Source organism: Balaenoptera acutorostrata, chromosome 6 (genome assembly GCF_949987535.1).
Source record: "Balaenoptera acutorostrata chromosome 6, mBalAcu1.1, whole genome shotgun sequence".
NCBI classification, from domain to species: Eukaryota; Metazoa; Chordata; class Mammalia; order Artiodactyla; family Balaenopteridae; genus Balaenoptera; species Balaenoptera acutorostrata.
In genome coordinates, this window is record NC_080069.1 from 101,063,285 (window position 1) to 101,085,240 (window position 21,956).

Consider the following 21,956-nt stretch of genomic DNA (forward strand, 5'->3'; position numbering starts at 1 on the left):
CCGCAGGGCCGCTCGAGCCCTTCGGGTAGTGGCTGAAACCCGGCGGAGGGGCGACCAGCACGACACCGATCCGGGAGCGAGGCAAGTTGGAAACGCTCCAAGCGGCGCCGGAGTGACGTCACGAGCCGGAGGGGGCGTGGCGTGCCTTCTTCTTTGCCCCGCAAAGTACAGTGAGGAGCTGCGCTCGCGACCGCCCCCTATCCATACGTCCTCCTGCCCAGCCTATTGTATCTGAGCCCCGCTTTGACGTCAGACCCCAGAGCTCAGTAATAGGAGCCGGTGGGTGGAGCCTGCGGGGCCTGGGGTGCCTCGGGCGCTTGCGCGACACGTACCCCGAGTCACCCGCTGGAAAGACACCTTCCTCCCTGGGGAGCGGGAAGAAGCATCCAGGCCCCAGAGGGCGGGGTTTGCAGCACCCGAGGTCGCCATGGCTACCGAGCCCGAGACCCCTGTGGCCGCCTTGGCTGCGGAGCCCGCCGCTTGTGGATCGTTACTTCACTCGCTGGTACAAAGCGGGTAAGTGGAGAATGATGTCTCTTCTGGGCCCAATTTATCTGACAGTATAGGGACTATGACACGCACCTTCCCCAGCGCTTCCTCCCCACGTCAGAAGGAACTGGATCTCTCTGTTCCCCTGTAGGCCAAGGGAATGGCATTTGCAAGGACGTGGAAAGCAGCAGGGTGCATTCTGGGTAGGGCGAGCGCAGTGCGAGTTCACGAGGGTGGGTTGCTTGCGGGAAGACGGTAGACTAAGGTGAGATCCCCGAGGGAGGCAGGAGCTGGATTGCAATCTCCTTGAGTGCCTAAAGGGATTTGAGGGGCTCAGTCCTCCAAGAAGAGACGATACATAAAATGATTTAAATGGTAGCGGTCTAAACTAAGGTAGAGGCATAGGGATGGAGAGAAGAGGGTGGGTTAGAATAGAGGCATTTAGAAAGCAGAATCTAACAGTTTTACTTAAAGGAAGTCGCTGGTATTACACATTTGCCCCTTAGAAGTAGGTATCCTGTTGTACAGCTTTGTGTACCCAGCAAATATCAGTGATGAGAGCATCGTTGGGGACCCTCCTCTAACCCAACTTGCTCCCATTCATTTAGGGATAATAGGTGTACTCATCTTTTACAATATTGAAATATTTTACAATAGCATACGTTTTATTAGCCAAACTTACTGTAACCAACCGTCCGGTTAACCCTGGATTGACATGTTTTCCGGAATCCATTACTTTCAACGCTAACATCAGGACAGTCCTGGGCGAACCAGGATGAGTTAAGTCTCTCTAAAACTGACCAACAAAACATGCTACTAAATTAAAGAATACATTACTAATCACTTTTTTTCTAATAGAAATGATTGTACTCATTTTAAAGTGAGGATAAAAAAAGGTGGAGCAAAGAGTTAATCATCATTTCAACATTGAATGAATGATTCCATCTGGACCAGATATCTTTAAATACTTTATGGTCAGACTTTAGGTATATCTTTTTGAGTAATGAAGGGATACCAGTGATGTATGTGTCCAGCCTTCATAATTAACTACCTCTATGAACCAAAGAAAGTACTACACAGTGGTAGTAAATATTGACTCAACAGCCATCAGACTCATTCATTTCTTCTAGATGTCAAAGGAAAACCCTGTGAGGACCACTGTATACTACAACACTCTAACCGGTAAGCAAATTGGGGATTTTAAATTATCGAAAAAAATTTGTTTCTGGCATTGTAGCCTGGTATGGTCTTGTATTCAATAAATATTCATTAAATGATTATCTTCCACTGTATTGAGATGGTATTATTTATAGTAGGAGTTTGGTTGACAAGAATGAGTCTTTCAGTGCCTACGCTAAACAAATAAACTTGCTTAACCAAACATCCAAATGGAGGACCACACCCCCAGTCAGCTACTACCTCAAGTAACCAGCCTGTGCCTAACCACTGAATTGCCCAAGCCCATGGAGAGGGCTAGGGTAGAAGCACAGATGGTATCCTGTATATACCGGCATGCCTTACTTTTCTCTCTTCCTCCTCAGTGCTGTCTAAGCACCTCTGGTACGCTTCCCTTTTGGGGAAGGAAATTCAGTCCCATTTTCTCCATTTTTATTACTGCATTCTTCTCTTCAGTTAAGCTCCAATAGTAGCCAGAGGAAAATGGGGGGAAATGATAGGCTGACTAAAGAAATGTCAGCTCAGCTATTGTGCCAGTAGGAATACTGTGTTATAGGGGGAAGAATCATACCAAGCAATAATACAGGATCAATTTTTGCTCCTCGTAGAATATGTGTCATCACACTGGCAGGATCCCATCCAGTTCTTCAAAGTGGAAAAGTAATTAAAAGCATTTCCTATCAAATCAGTACCAACTGTAGCAGACTTCAGAACAAAGTCTCTGGGAAATTTAAGCGGGTATGTTCCTGTATTTCTCTACTTAAATCCTCTATTATCATAATAATGATAGAGCCAGCCGGTCTTAGAACCCAGTAATGTATGCTCAGCATGCTTCCCTGGCAGTTAGAGATGATTTTAATAATACTTAAGCTCTAAGGAAATTCTCAGGCCAAAAAAATGAGGTATTTCAGAAGGTATATTATCTGTCATATTAGCTTCTGGGCCACCATCCCTATCATCCCCAGGATGAAGGATGGAGAAGGTGGGCCTTTGAAAGAACAACTCTAATACCAATATAACAAGATATTCTGTCCCTTCCTGTTTTGTTAAGCCAGTATTTCGAATTCTATAAAATTTAGATGATCAATACTTCTTTATCATAAATTTTCACATGTGAACTTAAAAGTAAAATAAAAGTCCTGAGGTAGTGAAAAAAAAATCAATCTGAGAAAATATACATTATTTGCTTCGTATCAGTTGCCATTCCTAAATCACTGCCAATTTTATACACATCTAGCTACACCCTCTACCTCCGTGTAGTGTTTAGTTATAGAAAATGTTACCTGTGCCCTCTACAATTCTAGGCAAGGTGGACATTTTACTGTTAAAGGAGGGTATCACACCAAGGACAACTCAATACCATACTAAACTATCCTGACAAACCCCCTGGAAAGGAAAGTTTCAGTGGATGATTTAGGTCCTTCATTTACTGAGTTCATACTAAGAGTTTCTGCTAATTACCTCACTGTTCTGCAAGACCCTTGTTTATACTCCCCTTTGTAGGCCTGAAGGCCCCTAATAACCTACCTTATAATTATTGATTTTTCCTCACTCAGGAAGCAAGTGGACTTTAAAAAGCGTGGACCATTCTTAAAAGTCTACAAATTACAAGTTAAACAGTTAGTGCTTGTGATGTTCCTGTCATCAATCTTTGTCCAAAATAGTAGCACTGTTGTTACTACTGAGGAACAGAGAGGGACCTGCACATGGAACCCACTGTAGATAAGCTTTGATCGCATCTCAGCACTGCCCATCAGTTCTTCTCCCAAGGGAGGTGACCAAAAGGGGTTAAAACACTTCTTTCTGACACAGAGCCAGCGGAAGACAAACCATCTGGGACAAATCCCCAGCCCCTCCTCCCAAAAGTGGGGAGTCACACTGACTAGTCTTTTGAAATGAAGTACCCACAGGCAGAGGAGTGAAGCGCATGCAGTAACACCTGAATGCTGTCTAATAATGTTGTGAGTGGGAAAGAGGCCATAAAGAACAGCATCTTGACCTCAGATGTTCACTGCAGTAAAAATTCCTGGGAAAAAAGAGCAACACATGAGACATGCTTGCATCCATTTCCCATGAGCCTCCTTGTACTGGGTTGGCCAAAAAGTTCGCTCTGGTTTTTCATGTTAGGGAAAAACCTGAATGACTCTATAGATATTTGTCAGAACCTCCCCAGATATATCCATACAGTGGAGTACATGAAAGTATAACCGTGCCACAACATTCAAACAGACATATGTCAAAATGTAGTATTTGTTAGCGGGTTATAGGATAATGAGTAAGTTACTCTTATCTGCTACTTAAAACTTTTCTGTTTTCCAAATTTTCCTCAAATTGCATTTTTTTTTAATTAGAAAAATATCCCTTCTTCAGAAAGTCTCAGTGATTGACCTAATAAAGAAGTTCCTTTCTCTATTAAGTTCTAATATAAAAATAAGGTAGGAATCTTAATGAAACTAACTTTGTACAATATTGCTGTCATTCTCTATAATGTTGAATTTTATATTATTGCTTATTGATGAGATTTTCCTACATTCCTTTTGAAATCTTTACACTTGGCTATGTGCAGCTTTCTCATGTACAGTTAAATATAAAGTATAATAAGATAAAATATATTATTAATGTGTAACTAAACTACCTATTATCACATTTGTCTTAGTCTGCTTTTTCCCCTAGAGCCTAGGATGGTGCCTAGCCCATAGAGGCATTTAATATATAAATATTTGAATAAATGAATGGTTTTCCTGTACTTAAGTCATTTTTATTTAAAACGCTAATTCCAGGAATATATCCTATTGTAACTCTGAGGGCTGCCTCACAAAGAAAAGTGAAAATGTACAACAGTTAATTTTTTTCTTCCCTTTTATTATCAGGGGGCACAGATTCTAACAGAACTTGCACCTCTGTGTAAGATTTACTGCTCTGATGGAGAAGAATACACCATATATACATGAGTTACTTTTTAACCACAATTTTGGAGAAACAAAGAAGATAATATTTTTCTTCAAAGCAATTTTTTCTTTAACTAGCTGTGTTAGAGGACGGTTGATGGAAGTGAATGAAAACATCCTCCATAAGCCATCCATTCTTCAAGAGAAGGTAAAAGGGTCTGGGGAAGTAAGATCCCATCCACACACTTTTTATCTGATTTTTTACCATTTGACAGTATTAAATATTCTATTTCCCTTCTAGCCATCCACCGAAGGCTACACTGCAGTTGTGTTGCCCAAGTTTGAAGAAAGTAAAAGCATTAACAGAAGGGTTTACTGACACAAAAACAGTATGAAGAAGTCGTGGTGAAACGCATCAATGCCACAACAGCGACCTCATGAGGATTAAGATTGAGTAAAAACAACAGGGCATTCTTATCCTTACCTGGCCTACCAGTCAGTGCACTAAGGAAGAACCAGAGATGCTGAAATGTACTTCACACCCGGCCATCTGCAGGGAGGCCTGATCTTAAAACCTGACCTAGTTTTCCTTCTTCGTCTTGCATAACAAGCCTTGATTCCATTTTGTCTTCAACCTCCCAGATCTGCCTGCCCATGTACTCACTCTGTTCTTTTGCTTTTCTCTTTCTAACAACTGGCAAGCGACAGACGTTTTTCTAATTAAAAGCCAACAAACAAAGCACGTTGAAGAAAATTTGAAAAAGACAGAAAAGACAGCAAAATAAAAAAATAATTTACCCATCATCCTGTAACCTGTTAGTAAATACTAGGTTTTGGTGTAATTCTGTTTGAATATTATGGCATGGTTATTGTTTTTGCCTCAATTTTCCATCACTTTGAAGTTGAAAAACAACTGGCCTTTCTTACCCAATCTACTTCAGTGTGACACGACCAAAACGTCTGGTCCCACCCCTTCTGCCCCAACTCCCCCGCTTAAGTTGCCGGGCAGAGGCAGGGTGTAGAGTGTACCTTCTCTATGTCTATGGGTTGGCCTTCAACTCTGAACAATGTAGAACTGTAACACTGGTTTCTTAATGAGGGACACATGAAAAGGCTTTGAAAGGGGCTTTGCTAACATGGAAGTATCAATATTATAATGCTGTATGAAGTAACATGTGCATTTGTGGTCTCTCAGTCTCACACTCTAGTTACAGAGTAACCAGCGAAGAAGTTCCCAAGAGGTTCCTGGAATTCGAAGACACAGATGCTTTTGAACAGAACAAAAGCTTTCACATCATTTAAACAATAAACAAAAAACTATGAATTTATGGTTTAAAATTGTATACTTGTTTACACTGAATTTCAAATAAAAGGACTTTTAAAACTGTTATTTTTCCTTAAGGGCTGCAACACATACATACATATAAATATATGGTTTTAAATAAAACGATTATCATTGACATGTAAATTCTTTTGGTTCTCTATCATCTTATGCTGTTGAAGTGATAAGTTATCCCTTTCCTACCACCACTTGCATTTAAATAAGAGAATTCTCATTTCAGGTGTGTAAACTCTTTTGTAAATAAATTTTTTAAAATTATTTTTGACTTACAAGGAAACTTTTAACTTAAGTGCCAGCATGAGTCTCCCCTAAGTAGACCCACCAGATGTGATACAGGTAGTAACTCTACAGACATCTACCTTGATAGTGCTATGAGGTGAAAGTGTAAGCACAAAACAGCAAATCCCCATTTCAGGTAGCACAAATGATTTCCAAAGATGTCACAAAACAAAGATACTAAAGATAGTAAAAGAATTATATATCTATTTTACATATAACATCACCTCACATCATTTTCCCATTATTTCCATTGTAATTTAAAAGAATATTTTGGTTTCAGGGCATAAAAATCATGTTTGATGATTTTTATAAAGAAATATTTTATAAAGGTCATAACCAAGCTGAGTGCATCCCATTTTCTCTCCAAGGCCTACAGTAAATTCAAGTTTCCTTCAATAAAATATTGACTAGCTAATTGGTAGTACTGTGGTTCTTCAGGATCTTGTGAATATTGACTGTGATGGCTGACCCAGATAATGATCATCAGACGAGCTTATAGAACTACTGCCATTTGGCAACTGACAGGTCCCGTTAGATTTCAAAATAAATTTCGAAGCACTGGGATACAAGCACAAAAAAACAAAGTTAACTGTACTACATCATAAGGACAGAACTTATAACCAGATCCTTCTATCAAAACCCACCCCACAAAAACAAAAGCTTTAAACCGTAAAACTAAAAAGACTAAAGTTGTTTATTTGTTTTATAATGAACATTCCAAAGGCACATATATAAAACGTATGCTTACTCAGAATTTATTTTAAACAGCTTAGTTCAATTATTCTCTGTCTTCTACCTTCTGTTCCATCAGTCACTACTCAGAAGTACAAAAACTACTTTTTAAGCCAGTAAGATAGGCTTAGGATTCCAGCTAATATTCAGGGCAGACAGGCCAGCTATGCTAGAACGAGAACTAAAACCGTCTCCTAGTGAGTTCCTCCAGGATTCCGTGGAGTGAGCTCCATGACCCTGCTTTTGGGTGGGAGCGGGACATGCATCACAACAGATTTCCTGTGCTCTGTGAAACTCTTACTAGAGAACAAACGTGTGCTCCTGGCATGGATGATCTGTGACAGAGGGGACAGCGGAAGCCCAGTCATACTCAGTGGACAGAGGGATTGAAGAAGAGTCCACAGGTTTAAGGAAAACCCTGCATCAACCAGACTACTGTGTCTCTTCTGCTGCAACTTGGTATAGTAGATGATAAGCTTAAATTTAAAAAAATAGGAAGTTAGGGTAAAATATGCCAAAAGTGATCATATATTCAAAATAGTTTCTTTGGATTAAACTGTCATTAAGACAGTAGGGATATTTGGTTTGACTTAAAGAACATAATTCATGGCAACGTCCCATTCTAAAATCACACTGCAATTAGAAATATAGCAACTACCATGGCATTTAATAGTTGTCAGAAAGCTTCACAATCGGTTTCATGATCAGAAAATAAAGCAAGATTTCAGTTTGTTTTCTTTACAAAATAGTTCAGTTTCTGAAATATAAAGGATCATTTGCTTTCTAAAAATGTCAGCTTTGCCACATGGTGTTCCAGAGATCTGAACTCAAAAGCTTCTCAAGTTTTACCATCCACAGAATCTTTATTTGTTAACTGAGACCCATCTGTTGTTTTCCATTTGAAGCTGGAAAGAATTAAGAAAATTAGTTTCTGCTTTACTTTACTCTTAAAATAACTGCAAAATTAAATAGTATCTATTTCTTTTGCACTCTCCTTTAGACTAATTTTTTAAATGTAAGTTTAAGATACACAAATTATCTTACCTTCTTCAGCAGTTTATAGCAAAGTGAGAGAAGTTGGACCAAAGTAGCCATTATGCATCTTGTCTTTGTAATACTCTTATCAACCTATAGTGACAGAAAGCAAGCAAATCAAATTCTTATAAGGAGGCCTTCAAAAGACTTTATCATTTAGTTTGAAAATGGTAAAAATTTCTTCATTATAGAAATCTAAGGGATCTCAAAGGGTATATAGATTAAGGCATCTGAGCTGACTTGATGACCTGAGGTCCCAGAACACAGAAGCAGGGATTGTTGCCCAAGTCTCATGCCAATTTCATGGAACCCCAGGAAGAATGGATGGAAAATCAACCTGTTCTATTTCAGATGGTTTAGGGGCTTCTCAAAGTGCACCAAATAGTGGCAATGAACCCCCTTCTTTACACTTCCTTGCACTCTACTTTTTTGCACTCAAACTCCCTAAAACAAACAACAGAAGCCCTTCACTCTGAGGGGTCTGTGCCCTAGTTAGTCAGGTGATGATGTTGGGATTTAAGGGTAGCTGCTCCGTGCTATGGTATTAATCATGTCCAAAAAGCTAATTTACTTGGTGAACCTACTGCTTCCCGGGGTCAGTTACAACTGCAGATGATAAATGGTTCTTGCAGTCAAGGCAGGAAAAATGGAAATAAATTGTTCTTCTGTAGGTATTAACACTTTATTTGAAGAAAAAGAGGCTGGAAGCTAACCTAATAAAAAAAAAGTGTGAAAGTTTCTCAGGTGCTTTCCTGAATGTCCCACCCTCCCTTTTACCTTTAGAAACACTTGATTCTGCAAAGGTATCTTAGTTACTGCCTGGAGCTGGTGGCATAGAGGAACAAGCTTGTTTATTTCCAGGAGAAGCATAAGCTTATCATCATCTTTCAGCTGAAATGTAAATAAGGAAGTTATACCAACTCCAGTGAAATTCCATCTTTTAAACCTTAAATACCTTTATACCTTAATAATATACCCTCAAAGTGGGTATTTGTGACATCACCACCAGCACCAGGCAGGGATATGTGCATTACCTGTTTTGAGAAAGCTTGCACACTTGAAGCAAGCTTCAGACCCTCTTCAGCAAAAGCCTGGTAGAAAGGAAAAACATCACTACGTTAGGTGTATGTCGTCTAGATAGTTGGTAAGAAATACACTCATGGATAATTTTCATACAGAATTTAAAAAATAACACCTAAACATAAAAGGTCTGTCATGGAACTTCTATGGTTTCTGTTGTATCCAGGAATACACAAGAGTTTAACTGTACTCAGAAGCAGATTTCCCAGACCTGATGCAGAATCAGTCCCTGCAGTGGCTCCCCTACACCGGGACACCTCCAACTACCGTGCAGGATCGCACAGACATTTGATACTTAGCCATAAAAATTATGCCTGGGCTTTTGGATGGAGCCGAAGCTCATCTCTTAATATCCCCAATTATAAGAGGGTGTTGAATCTTGGGACATGGGGTCAAAAGGGTTAGATGAGGTCAAAAGCGTTAGAACATTCCTGCTTCCAGCTCAGCAAGATAGAATTTGTCACCTATACACATTCTTCAACTAGCCATTTGAGGGGATTATTTTTTCCCTATTCAGCATACATTGTACAATTTAGTGAGGAGAAGAGGATGATGGGAAAGAATACTGAAAAAGACTTTAGATTATTCGGGATGATTATTTTTAAATGGTACACAGAATCTTTTAGAGTGAGAGATACCAGGGAAGTGAAGACTGAGCTTTAGGTGGCAGCAGGAAGAATGAAAAGAACAGGGCAAATTTGAGAGTGATTTGTGAAGAAAAATAATAGATCTTGGTAATAAATTAGATAAAGCATATGAAGATGCAGAACAGGGAGGCAAATAATTTCAGGGTTAACTTTAACTCTCTTTCCAACAGCCTTGCTATCATTGGATAAACTGATCTCAAGGTCAAATAGCCCTTAGCATCCTTCCCTATCCTTTAAAAGGGAAAACAGTACGTTTTAAACATACCTTCTAACCAAACGGAATGACTCACTTACCCACATGTTCCTCATCATTCCACATTCCCACTTTCTCTGTACACATCTTCTCTTCCCTTCTAGCCTTCAAACCCCTTGGGGGCAAGATCCCTGTCTCACAGAGTACCATGGTCTAAAAACCACCTTAAAGCTGATGACTCCCAAATCTCTCTGTCCATTCTTGACCTAACCTGACACCACTCCCGTTCATCCTACTTCGGCAAAATAAAATGCTTGATTTTCTCCCTCTAAATTCGGTGTTGTCCCTCTGTTCTCTTGCTCAGTAAATGGTGCTAACATTTACCCTGTTGGTCAAGCCAAAAACCTTTTAAAACAGAAGCCAGGTCATGCCATTGCTCCTCAAAACCCTCAATGGGTTTTCCATCATTCTTGAAAAATAAAATCAAGGTTCTTCCCATGGCTCAGAGATGTCATAAGTTACCACCTTCCTTCTGGCTCACTACATTCCACCCACGCCTGTCTCCTTGTTGTTCTTCAGACACCTCCAGCCTACCCCTACACCTCAGGGCCTTTGCACTTGTTCTGTCTGCCTGAAATATTCGACCCCAAGATATCCATCTAGCTCACTCTCTCAACACTCTACTCTACTCAGATGTTACCTCCTTAAAGAGGTCTTTCCTGACCACCCCCCTTCTATCACCTCTCTTCTTATCCTACAGGATTTTATCTCTCGGTACTTATATATGGGCATTATATATTTAACTTTTCATTGTCTATCTGCTCCCACTAGAATGTAAGCTCCATGGGGTGGGGACTTTCCTTTGTTCACTCTTCTCCAAAGCTCTCATCCCCAGGGTTTGACACACAGTACAAACTCAATGAATATGTGATGAACATTTTATGTAGACAATCAGCAGATGTTGGTTTAATGAATAAGCTAACACAGGAAGAAGGTGAGTAGTGGATCTTTTACAGTGAAATACTCTCTATGGTGTGGTGTGACTTGGAATGGATATGGGTCAAACTGAACAAAATGAATCCAGAATTTCTCCCAACTTTTTAAAAAGGGAAATAGCTCACTTATAGTCAACTTTACAGAAAATTCCGAATGAAGTATTTTCTATAATTCTTCTGACTCTGTTGACAATCATCCTCTCAAGCTGAAATCCCTTCCCTGAAGAGGCTCAGGTGAAAGCACATGGGAATGCCAAAGGAAAACACATAACATTGATAAAGTGATAGAAATTTCAAATTTCAAATGCAAGAATGCCCTTGGTTCTAGAGAGGCAAACAGACTAACATGAGAGTCAGGGGAAATAAGGAAGGACTCTTGTAATCCACTTATCAATCTAAGCCTCTAGGTAATCGAGGAGGATTAGAGCTAGGCCTATGTGGAGTTTCATGAGACACATAGGGCAGAAGGGTGAGTGTCAGTATGTGTTTCTCCCTGAATGCCCTAAATCATCAGGAATATGGAAGAAGAAAAGGAAACTAACATGTACTGAGAACCTGTAATGGTCTCAACCCTATGACAAGTGCTTTCTTATGTGTTATTTTATTTAATCAATATCATTCATCCAATTCAATAATGAAGAAGCCAAAAAGCTTTCCTCACATTTAGGACAGTATAAGATATGCATCTGCTGACAGGATATTTTCACCTACTTGGGAAAACCTAAAACTTAATATTGTATCTAGTGACTATCAAAGCCCATTCTACTTTATCCCTATAATATTTAAGTTTTTTTCCACTGAGATAACCAAAACAGCTCCACAAAATGCTACTGCAGTCCCCTGCTTTTCTACCACTCTCTACAGTACACATGTGCTGTGTATGTAGGCAAACATACAAACATGATGCAGTAAATCATCATGCAGCTAGTAAGAAAACTAGCTATCACGAACTTTTAGCCCAGAATTAAAGTATCAGCATAGGGGAACTCCCTGGTGGTCCAGTGGTTAGGACTCGGCACTCTCACTGCCAGGGCCCTCGGTTCGATTCCTGGTCAGGGAACTAATAAGATCCCTCGAGCTGCATGGCGCAGCCAAAATAATAATAATAATAAAGTATTAGCATAAAATGGAAATAAAACATACCTCTAGTTGATGAATTAAATCCTGGGAAGTTTTTATTGGCCCCTCTCCCCTGAAATAAAGTGATTAAGGAGGTAAGAAAAAGTTATTGCCTGGAAATTGATTTTATATTAAAGTTTTAGAGCATTTTGTGTATTAACAGATCCCAAATTTTGAAGAATAATATTGAATAGACTAATAACATTGTAACTATTCTTAAAGCAGCTTTAACATTTAACTATTACCTCTTAAGGCACTTTTAAAAAAAGTTGGTAAACATTATATATGTTAATTTTATAATGTAAAGAAACTTAAAACTGAGAAGTTATATTTTTCTTTTTTAACCTTCTTCATTTTGCTTCATAAGTTAAAGATATGAGATCTGATAATATGCCTTAACTAAAAGGCCTTTGTTCCATATGGAAAAAAGGTCAGACCAAAATCAGGACATTCTTATTTTTGATTCTAATTTCAACCCTGGCAAGAATTCAGTTGTTTCTGATGAGGCTGTCAGTTAAGTTTCAGTTCTGAGTCTATAAAATAATCATAGCAATATTTGTGCTACCACTCTCATCAGAAGATTAGAGAGTATCATACTGAAAACTACCAAGAAGAATTCAGAACTTAACAAGTGAAAAGTAAATTATAACAAAGAGCAACAGAATGCATTAAGATGAGCAACAGCCCAGGCATGAATCAGAAGATCTGAAATCTAGTTCACCAGTTCTGCCTTTTAATAGCTATGAGATGTGAACAAAACATTCTTATTCTCTGATAAACTGTTGTAAGGATCAAATGAAATTATGATGCAGAAACTACTTTAAAAACCATAAGGCACTGGTAAGTGTGAAATTTTTAAAAACCATAATGCAAAAAACTAGAAAAGCTAAAATATATAAATTTTAAAGAAATATGAGTAACTGTATATAAATGATAAAGAAATTATATAAATTGTTAAGACAACCTTACATGACAGCCTGAAGAAAAGCTATAAAATTGCCCAGGAAAACTACAAAACTGGATACTGTGAAGACTAACAGATGAGTCTCAGAAAGAAGCAATTAGATGAGGCTGGTAAACCATCATCTTAAGGGAAAACAGAAAAATTGTTTGGGGAAAAACAGGTATACCGACAGGGTGGGTAGAAAACAAAGCCAGCGTGAGATTTTACCACAATCATATTACCAGGACTTGCCAAACTGGCACAAGGTGTTATCCATTACAGAAAATCCATTTTCTTTTCCTGAACTTCAGTGGCTCCTGTCCAATAACCATATTCCAGTAACAAGTCCCATTCCATAGAGCTTTAGTTACCCCTATTCCTCATGCTTCCTAGTCTCTGTGGGATGCATATCACCCCTTACCAAAATCCACTATTCTGACTCAGAAATAAAAATTGCTGACCATATGTAATCCTGAAATATTCTGAAATAAGAAACAAGAAACAAAAGGGGTAACCACAAACTTAAAAAAATTTCTATTGATGAATCCTTTATGTGGGAAGATTTTATATACCAAACTATATTCAGTAAGTAATAACTTATTTCTCGAGTTTCTATTGGTCAAAAAAAATTTTTTAATCTGATTTTTATCACCATGAGATAATTAGCATGATTCCATCTCAAAGGAAAGATCTTTGTTTCTACAGTTAATCTTCACATTTCAGTTACCCACACATTGAGTGTGGGTAAACAAAGGAATTCCATTTTACTTCCTTTTGCAGGCTTGACTCATCCGATTTTTAAATGATATGAACCAAGAAAGGAGGTCAAAATTAGTTTTGGGAAAACTCAATCCCTAGAGAAGCTTGCTAAGAATTAAGAACAAAGGAAGGAAACCACCAAAGGGGGGGAAAAAAAAGGTCTCCAATGATGGAAAATATGGAAAGATATTAACAAATGACTGCTAACCAGAGGCAAAATTATTCAACTCCTATCATTTCTCCTTCACTCTCCAGAGGAATCATTTCCCTTGAAAAGGTAGAAGACATCATCAAGACAAGAATGAATGCTTCTTCCTCACTCCTAATCTTCCTTCCATATGAAGGAAGCTTCACTAGCACAGCATCCCTCACTTCACTCTGCTCTCTCACTTATTTCACCCCATAGAAGAAGGTGGACATTTATTGATCTTTTCAGTCTTTTTGGTGACTTTGTGAGAATAAATTAGACATGGTAGCCCTTTCTTTTCTCCTTTTTCTCTTGGTAGTAAAGGTGCCTTTGGGATATACCTAGTCTTCCAAGTATTTTAAGAGATACATTCTTCCCCTACAGGGTAAGATTTCTTAATTCTAGGGATTATTTTTAAAAGCCTACTTGTCTATGGCTATAAACCTCATTATTGAGTATCAGCTTTATCAGTATAAATGTTACTGGCCCCATCTGCCTATTCTTTTGTTTATTTTTTCATTTTGTTCAGAACTTTGGTGGGGAAAAGGGGCTATTTATTGAGCCCAAAAGCCCACACAGTTGTAGAGATCCCAATTACTTTAACTGAGCTTAAGACTCCAGTCCAAATGGATTACATTCCAGATTACTGAAATAATATGCAGGTGTGAACGACTGCTGGTTATAATTTCAAAATCAAAATGAGTAGGAGAGAAGCCATAACACTGAAGATATCAAGTATCTTCCAGTTTCTAAAAATGAAAAAGATAGATATCAGAAAACGAAAAGCTCGAAGTTATTCCTTGAGAAAATTCTAGAACAGGTCATTGAGCAGAAAACAGATAAAATTTTTAGCAACATGGAAATACTGTACCGTATGTATAGTCTTCCATTATTATAATGGAAGACAAATGTGAGCGACATGGACTTCACTGAGGCATTTGACCAACAGTCTTGTAAGGTGAACAAGACAGAGAATGTAGGTCAGGTAAATGTAAAGTTAGGGAGATTCTCTGCTACATAATGAATACTGGTCCATGGAGGTTTGGCACCCTATTGAGATGGTAGACCTCATGGCTCTATTCTTTGGTCTGTATATAATCCGTCACTGTGTAAAGATTTAAAAGGCATGTTTTCTTTTCTTTTTTATATCTTTATTGGAGTACAATTGCTTTACAATGTGTGTTAGTGTCTGCTGTATAACAAAGTGAATCAGCTATAAGTATACATATATCCCCATATCCCCTCCCTCTTGCACCTCCCCCTCCCATCCTCCCTATCCCACCCCTCTAGGTGGTCACAAAGCACCGAGCTGATCTCCCTGTGCTATGCGGCTGCTTCCCACTAGCCATCCATTTTACATTTGGTAGTGTATATATAAAAGGCATGTTTTCTAAACTTACTGATGCTGGCTGGGAGAGACACTGATATATGGGATGACAAAAAGCAGAAAGCAAAATTATTTCAAAATTATGGAAGGAATCGTACACAAACCTAGAAAAGGATCTCTTCTAAATCTAAATCCTAGTTAAATGAATGTCTTCTTGTTGCATTCACTTAATTGTCCTAACAACTACTTAGTCTTTTCACCATATATTTGAAACCAACTTTAACCTATCAGTGTAACATGGCACTTTTTCTTTACACCAGATATCATTAAGTTCATTTTAAAAGATCAAAATGTAACTACATTTACCTAGTAAATAAATGCAGAGAATAGGCCATACTGGACATGTTCCGTCCGTATCGAACAATCTCGTCCTCCTGATCCTCCCACTTCTCAATCTCGCGGTTGGCATCAGAGGTGAGCAAACCCAGCTTGAGTCCAAGCTTTGCTATCTTGGCTTGCTCCTACAAAACATACATTTTAATCACAACAATGTAGTCATTAATTATGTAAAAGGAAGATTAAAAGTAAGACTACTGCAAAGAAAAAGGTCTTGCCTCAGAGTCAGGCTTGTCTGGCTTTAATGATTTCAGGTTTGCGTTATTCTTCTGTGACAAGAAAAAGATTAGGGCGTCTTAAAAATAGGTACAGTTAATTGTGAAGAAATGCAATAGTCATAGAAACATAACAAAGTACCTGTAATAAAATTTTAATATAAAAATTTTCAGTACATACTGAAACTATATTAAACTGTTTAAGTAAAAACAAACAACTACAGTTGACCCTTGAACAACGTGGGGCTTAAGGGCATTGACTCTCCGCCCGCAGCTGAAAATCTAAGTATAACTTACAGTCAGCCCTCCGTATCCGCAGTTCCCCTGTGTCTGTGGTTCTGCATCTGTGGATTCAACCAACCCCAGATGGTGTAGCACTGTAGTATGTACTATTGAAAAACATGCACAAAAAAGTGGACCCCAAAGTTCAAACCCACGTTGTTCAAGGGTCAGCTGTAATTGCAAATACTCTACTAATATGTGCGTTCAGCTTTGAAGACGTAGTTAGTTAGAAATCTGGAGTTAGGGAAAGCAGATCTGTGTCCCAGAAACACTTAAAGACTTCTGCAGTCTTTTCATAGTCCAATTATTATACCCCCAAACCTCCCTGGCCCCTCTGTTAAATTATTCTTAGGAAATGATGTAATAAAATTAATCACTATATGTAGCTTTCAATATATTCCTAATGTTATGACTCTGGAATTCAATTCTTTTAACAAGTTTGCCTTTTTGAGGGCTAAATTTCAGCACCCTAGTTTCACTGACATCCAGATTCCTAATCCTATATGCCAGGTTATATAGATTATACTTAGAATTTAGGATTTAATATTTGAACCAGCATGTTTGATGGCCCCTATATTTGAAACAACAAGTTTGTTTCTACGTAGGCTATTTAGAACTCAGAATATATTTCCCCTAGGGGAGAAGAAAACATTGTGCACTCGTTAGGTTACCAGGCTGGCCCACAGATGCTTACTTACTTGTAGAAACCACTACCAATAGCAATGTTTCTTTGAAAAATATATCCAGAAGTTCTCTGGAGATGGCAGCCCAAGTTGGGCATTCCTCTCATTCTGAGATCTGGTGGGAACTCCCCTAGCTGGGGCAGGAGTTCCAGAACAGCTGGGCTAGTAGAGATAGAAGGGCCAGGAGATGCAGGGAGCCATTTATTTTTTTAAAGGAAACATTTATTTAAACCATCCACACATACACACACACACACACCCCCCACAGAGTATATATTCACACACATGTACACACAATACAGATTATGATAAAACAAAACACTCAGGTGCCCACTTAGCTTAAGAAGACAGCTTTGAGGTATATGTGTACTTCTCCATTTTTTGTTTCCCTTATTATTACCATGACTTATTGCTTCTGACCAGCTATTCTGTCACCAGTTTAACTGCAGAATAGAAGAGCCTCAACTTTTTCCCTTTTTTCTATCCCATCGTTTATATTTGTTCATTTAACATTGCCCTTTTGAAATTTTCTAATCCTGTTTACTATAGAAGAAATAGGAGAAGGTAAAGGACAGAAAATAAATACAGGGAATCTATAAAGAGGCATGGACACACACACACACACACACTCACAGGCTGCCTCTTAGGTTCATTAGAAAATAAACAGAGATGGACCAATGATCTCTTTGGCTCCTCCTTGTATAGTCACATCATCTGCATCTTCTTCCTTAGTCTAGTATAAAGCAACTTATAAAGCATTTAAGAAAGTTAAGAATACCCTAGAGGTTCTTAGGTTTTATTTTATTTAGAATCTTACAACCCCATCTTATTCTTTTAAATTTAGTTGTGTTTTCGTTATTTTTATTTTCACTTTTACAAATTATTATTATCAAAGTGTTTAATGAAGACCGAAAGGGAATTGCCTGAAAAGGTACAGAAACCAGCTTAATAATGTAACCAAGCTTGCCATCTAGTGGGCACTATTTTGCAATGCAGTCAAGATGCATCAGCTTCAATTGTGTAAAGCTAAAGCATTTCAAGTCTCTAAATATAAACAGAATGGCTTATTTTCATCAAGAAAATTAAGAAAGTTATTAGTTTGCATAAAATTGTTCCAACATGACCTTGTGAATTAGACCCAAGATATGAAGAATAAAAAGACCTCTGACTTCAGATTATGGCTTCTTATTAATCATAAGATCTGTTACATATTCCCTCAATCCCTCAAATCTAATACAAATAACCAAACTATGGGCTACATCTAGACTGCTACTCAGAATAACAATTCTGAACAGTCAACATTTAATATCCTAACTTTTTTTTTGTCATGTCAATCATTGGAGGTTGTGGGGGTAGCAATAGGCAACTAGAGCATAATTTGAATTCTGAATAAAAACATTCTCAAGTGTACAAAGGTTTTCTACTTACCACTGGCTTTGGAAGTGAAAGGTAGCCATAATTCTCTCCTACAAATAACATATATAACTTAAAACAAATTTTCTACTATTCACATTTAATTTTTAAAATATTATTAAATAAACAGAAATGTTAGCACATTAGTTTTGATAATTTAGTCTATTAATTACATGTGACTGAGAAATAAAATTGTAATTTGGTTGGAGAACATGAAAAAAATATATTTGGTACAGACTTTGATGTACAGAATTGTTTTTGAAGCACTGTCTTCACAGGGGTATTATAAGTTTAATACTCCCTAAATCCTTTGTTTAATACTCCCTAAATCAACATGACACTTGTGCCATCTTTACTTCTGAGTTTACACCTCCAGATAAATTAAGTCCAGAATTAAGTTCAAAGGCCCTCTCAGCTTATGAGGATAGCAAAACGATTTCTCATGACAACCTAACTGCTGTCCATTTTCAATATCCAGAGCTTTTCTGCATCTCTACAAAATAAAGCTAATCCCCCAAGGACAGGAAAGCCTCATTATTTCACTGAAGATGTGCAATATTATTCCTTATTAGAAGTTATTATAATTAGCTTTTTTGGTTCTGAAAGGGGCTTTATGTGGCATGATCCATCAGAAAAAAATTCATGTCCCCAGACCCACTTAAAATGAATCCCTAACCACTAAAGGCTAGGCAGATTATTAACTAACCTCAGGAGTAGGACTGGGGTATTTTAGAATTTGGATTAGACCAAACCCAGCTGTTATCCTCAAACTCTCCCTTACCTCTACATTCAATTAATCATCAAATCATACTAATATTACTTATAAAATTCTTAAATCAGTCCTCTTATCTTCATTTCCACTATCATGGCCCCAGCATCTCTTGTCTGGATGGATCACTCCCTTGCTCCCGACTCATACATCCCCCAAGTAAGCTCATATTCATCCACAAGCATGTTCCTCTTCCTGTTCGCCCCATTTCAGTGACCAGCACCCCACGCGTCCAGTCTGCCGAGCAATAAAATAGGTGCAGAGCTATGGAGCCTGGTACATCCCTATAAACTGAAGCTTAGTCAGATTAACTTCGAGATGGTTCAAATATAACAAAGGAAATTCAGCTTCCTTAAATAAGGGATAGAATCTGCAGGCTATGAGAGAAAGCTTCTTTTCGACGTTTATTTGTCTAAGATAATCTCAACTTCTAAATGTTGATACATACTTATCACTAAGGAAAGGTGGAGTCTTTTTGATCTAGGTCCCTTCTAATACAAAGGCCATGGCCTCCCTGAACTGGCTGAAGGCAGAAAGGGAGGAAGACAAATATTGATTTTTGAGTTCTTGAAACAATCCCAGGAGGCTCTATTATGAAATCTAAGGGTCTCTGGGTAAGGGGACAATAACCTAGCTCTCAGACGGACGTCAAATACGCAAACACTAAAGGCTCCTTTTCATTGCTTAGCATGTTGTTTGCTACTTAATTGTTTGGCTAACTGATACTTGCAAACGTATCTAAGTTTCCTAGTCAGGAGAGTCAAGATATGCAGAGCAGAACTAAAGTGGCTAAAATAGAGCAAAGATTTTCCAGTAATAGCTATAATATGAGTTATGCCAGTAGCATAGAGAAACCAGAATCTGAAGAATACACTCTGTCCTTTGCAGTGGGCAGGTGCGAGGCAACAGGCAGCCTTGTCATAATAACCACACAGAACAGGAAGAGCAGCACGGTGCCACTGGACTCAGTTCAGTCAACAACGGCTACCTCAGAGTTGGGCTTCTTGGCCGAAAAGCTACTCTTATGAGCTTCATGGTAACAGTCAGGAAAAAAAAAAAAAAGGCAGCAAAAGAAATCAAGCAACTCTATCTCAATTAACCCCACATAAGTAAGGATGCCTCTGAACAGCAAGATACTACCAGTTAAACAATGGGTGTCCCATTGATCAAAGGCAGCAGTGTCCCACCTAAAGAGGAACTTCGGTTCAGCACTTAGGAAGTTAAGATAACCCTGATTTGGGGGGGACAGGTTACCCAAACCTAAAGAAGAGATCATTTACATAATATCCAGTTTGAAAGTAAAAGAAACCACAGTGACCACGTAGGCCAAAAATAAGTATAGGATTTTCCTGTTTCAACTCTGGTCTATCTGTAGGGGACGCTAGTCTAGTGCTCAAAAAGACCAGGAAGCTTCTTCTCTTCATTTCTTAAACAAGTCTTATGGCAAAGTCATCATTCTTCTTTAAATATGGATCAATTATATCAATTTACCTTTTAATATATAAAACTTGCCTCACATAAAAACCCATGCAGCGGGGCTTCCCTGGTGGTGCAGTGGTTAAGAATCTGCCTGCCAATGCAGGGGAGATGGGTTTGATCCCTAGTCCGTGAAGATCCCACATGTCGCGGAGCAACTAAGCCTGTGTGCCACAACTACTGAGCCGGCACTCTAAAGCCCGCGAGCCACAACTACTGAGCCTGTGTGCCACAACTACTGAAGCGTGCGCCCCTAGAGCCCATGCTCCACAACAAGAGAAGCCACGGCAATGAGAAGCCCACGCACCGCAATGAAGAGTGGCCCCCGCTCGCCGCAACTAGAGAAAACCCGTGCACAGCAACGAAGACCCAACACAGCCAAAACTAAATAAATAAATTTATAAAAAAAAAAAAACCATGCAGCTGTAAGTACTTTATCAAAGCATCAAAATGATATGCCATTCTGACTAGCTATCACAGAAATCTTTAAATGCAGAAGCATGGTAAGCATTTATTACACGTTACAAATTATGTAATATCTACAAAGTCTACCATTCCCTGATTTTTAAGCAAATCAGCAATTACCCTAAATGGGTATTTTTTTAAAAATGAAATGTTTAGATGTTCATATTCAGTAAAAATAAATATGTAATTTGATGTTATTATGACTTTAAATGACATTTTAATTTAAAAAAACAAGCATGCTTGACACTAACAGAAGCCATTAGAAAGGAAATACATAAAAACACATAAACATAGATAACTGGATACACAGTACAATGGGAAATAAACAAAACTCCAAGTTGATGTTAAAATAAAGAGTAAAAATTATGCCTTCTGTACATTGTATGGTGCTATTCTACATGTTGTAGAAATACCAATGAACTTACCCACCAAAGGAAATATTCCAAGATTACGTAGTCATCAAGGAAAGAGATTCCATCCAAGTGGAAGGAAAGCAATTCGAAAATCAAATAACTACATTCATTTCATTATGAAGTTAGTAGAATTACATCAGAGAATTATTGTATTACAGAAGAGCATTTGTACTAAAACTAAAAAACAATTTATAAGAAATATAAAAATGACAATTTCAATAAGAAAACTAGATTGTTAATATTAATTCAAAGGAATCTACTATACTGTTGTACAACAAATTTTACTGCTTTGATACTAAAATGAAGGACAAATAATATTTTTATAATTTTTTGTGGAAGATACTTTACTATAAAAATAACCCAGTTGGGTTATAACAAGTTATTCATTTTGCATCTGAGGTTTGACATTAAAAAACTAATAGCTACATTAAAATACTAACATATTTCAATATATGGACAGTTTCTCACCTCGTCTTCCTTCAAACACATCATTGATTTCTCTCAGCAGTGTTAACATGTCACTAATTTGGGATTCCCACGCTTCACAGAATACATCTAGATTTTCTTTAGCAATTTTACTAGATGGATGCAAAGTCAAAGTTTCAGCAGCAGAAATTATCTAAAGAAACAATATACACAGGTGTGAGTTTCAA

At 38.1% G+C, this 21,956-nt stretch overlaps 1 protein-coding gene and 1 pseudogene across 2 annotated transcripts in view; one reads left to right on the top strand and one right to left on the bottom strand.

The window, feature by feature from the left end:
* Positions 1-225: 225 nt before the first annotated feature.
* Positions 226-5,943, top strand: LOC130708513 (protein Abitram-like; annotated as a pseudogene).
* Positions 5,944-6,360: 417 nt separating this feature from the next.
* The window catches only part of CTNNAL1 (catenin alpha like 1), a 59,146-nt gene continuing 43,550 nt past the window's right edge, over positions 6,361-21,956 (bottom strand). For both annotated transcript variants that reach the window (XM_057549238.1, XM_057549237.1), the window contains 9 exons: positions 21,772-21,922; positions 18,196-18,233; positions 15,806-15,856; positions 15,558-15,712; positions 12,000-12,048; positions 8,976-9,032; positions 8,719-8,832; positions 7,951-8,034; positions 6,361-7,811 (listed from right to left, as the gene is read on the bottom strand). In XM_057549238.1, coding sequence (XP_057405221.1) covers positions 7,770-7,811; positions 7,951-8,034; positions 8,719-8,832; positions 8,976-9,032; positions 12,000-12,048; positions 15,558-15,712; positions 15,806-15,856; positions 18,196-18,233; positions 21,772-21,922 — 741 coding nt within the window. In that variant the 3' untranslated portion in view covers positions 6,361-7,769. The remainder of the gene's footprint in view (positions 7,812-7,950; positions 8,035-8,718; positions 8,833-8,975; positions 9,033-11,999; positions 12,049-15,557; positions 15,713-15,805; positions 15,857-18,195; positions 18,234-21,771; positions 21,923-21,956) is intronic.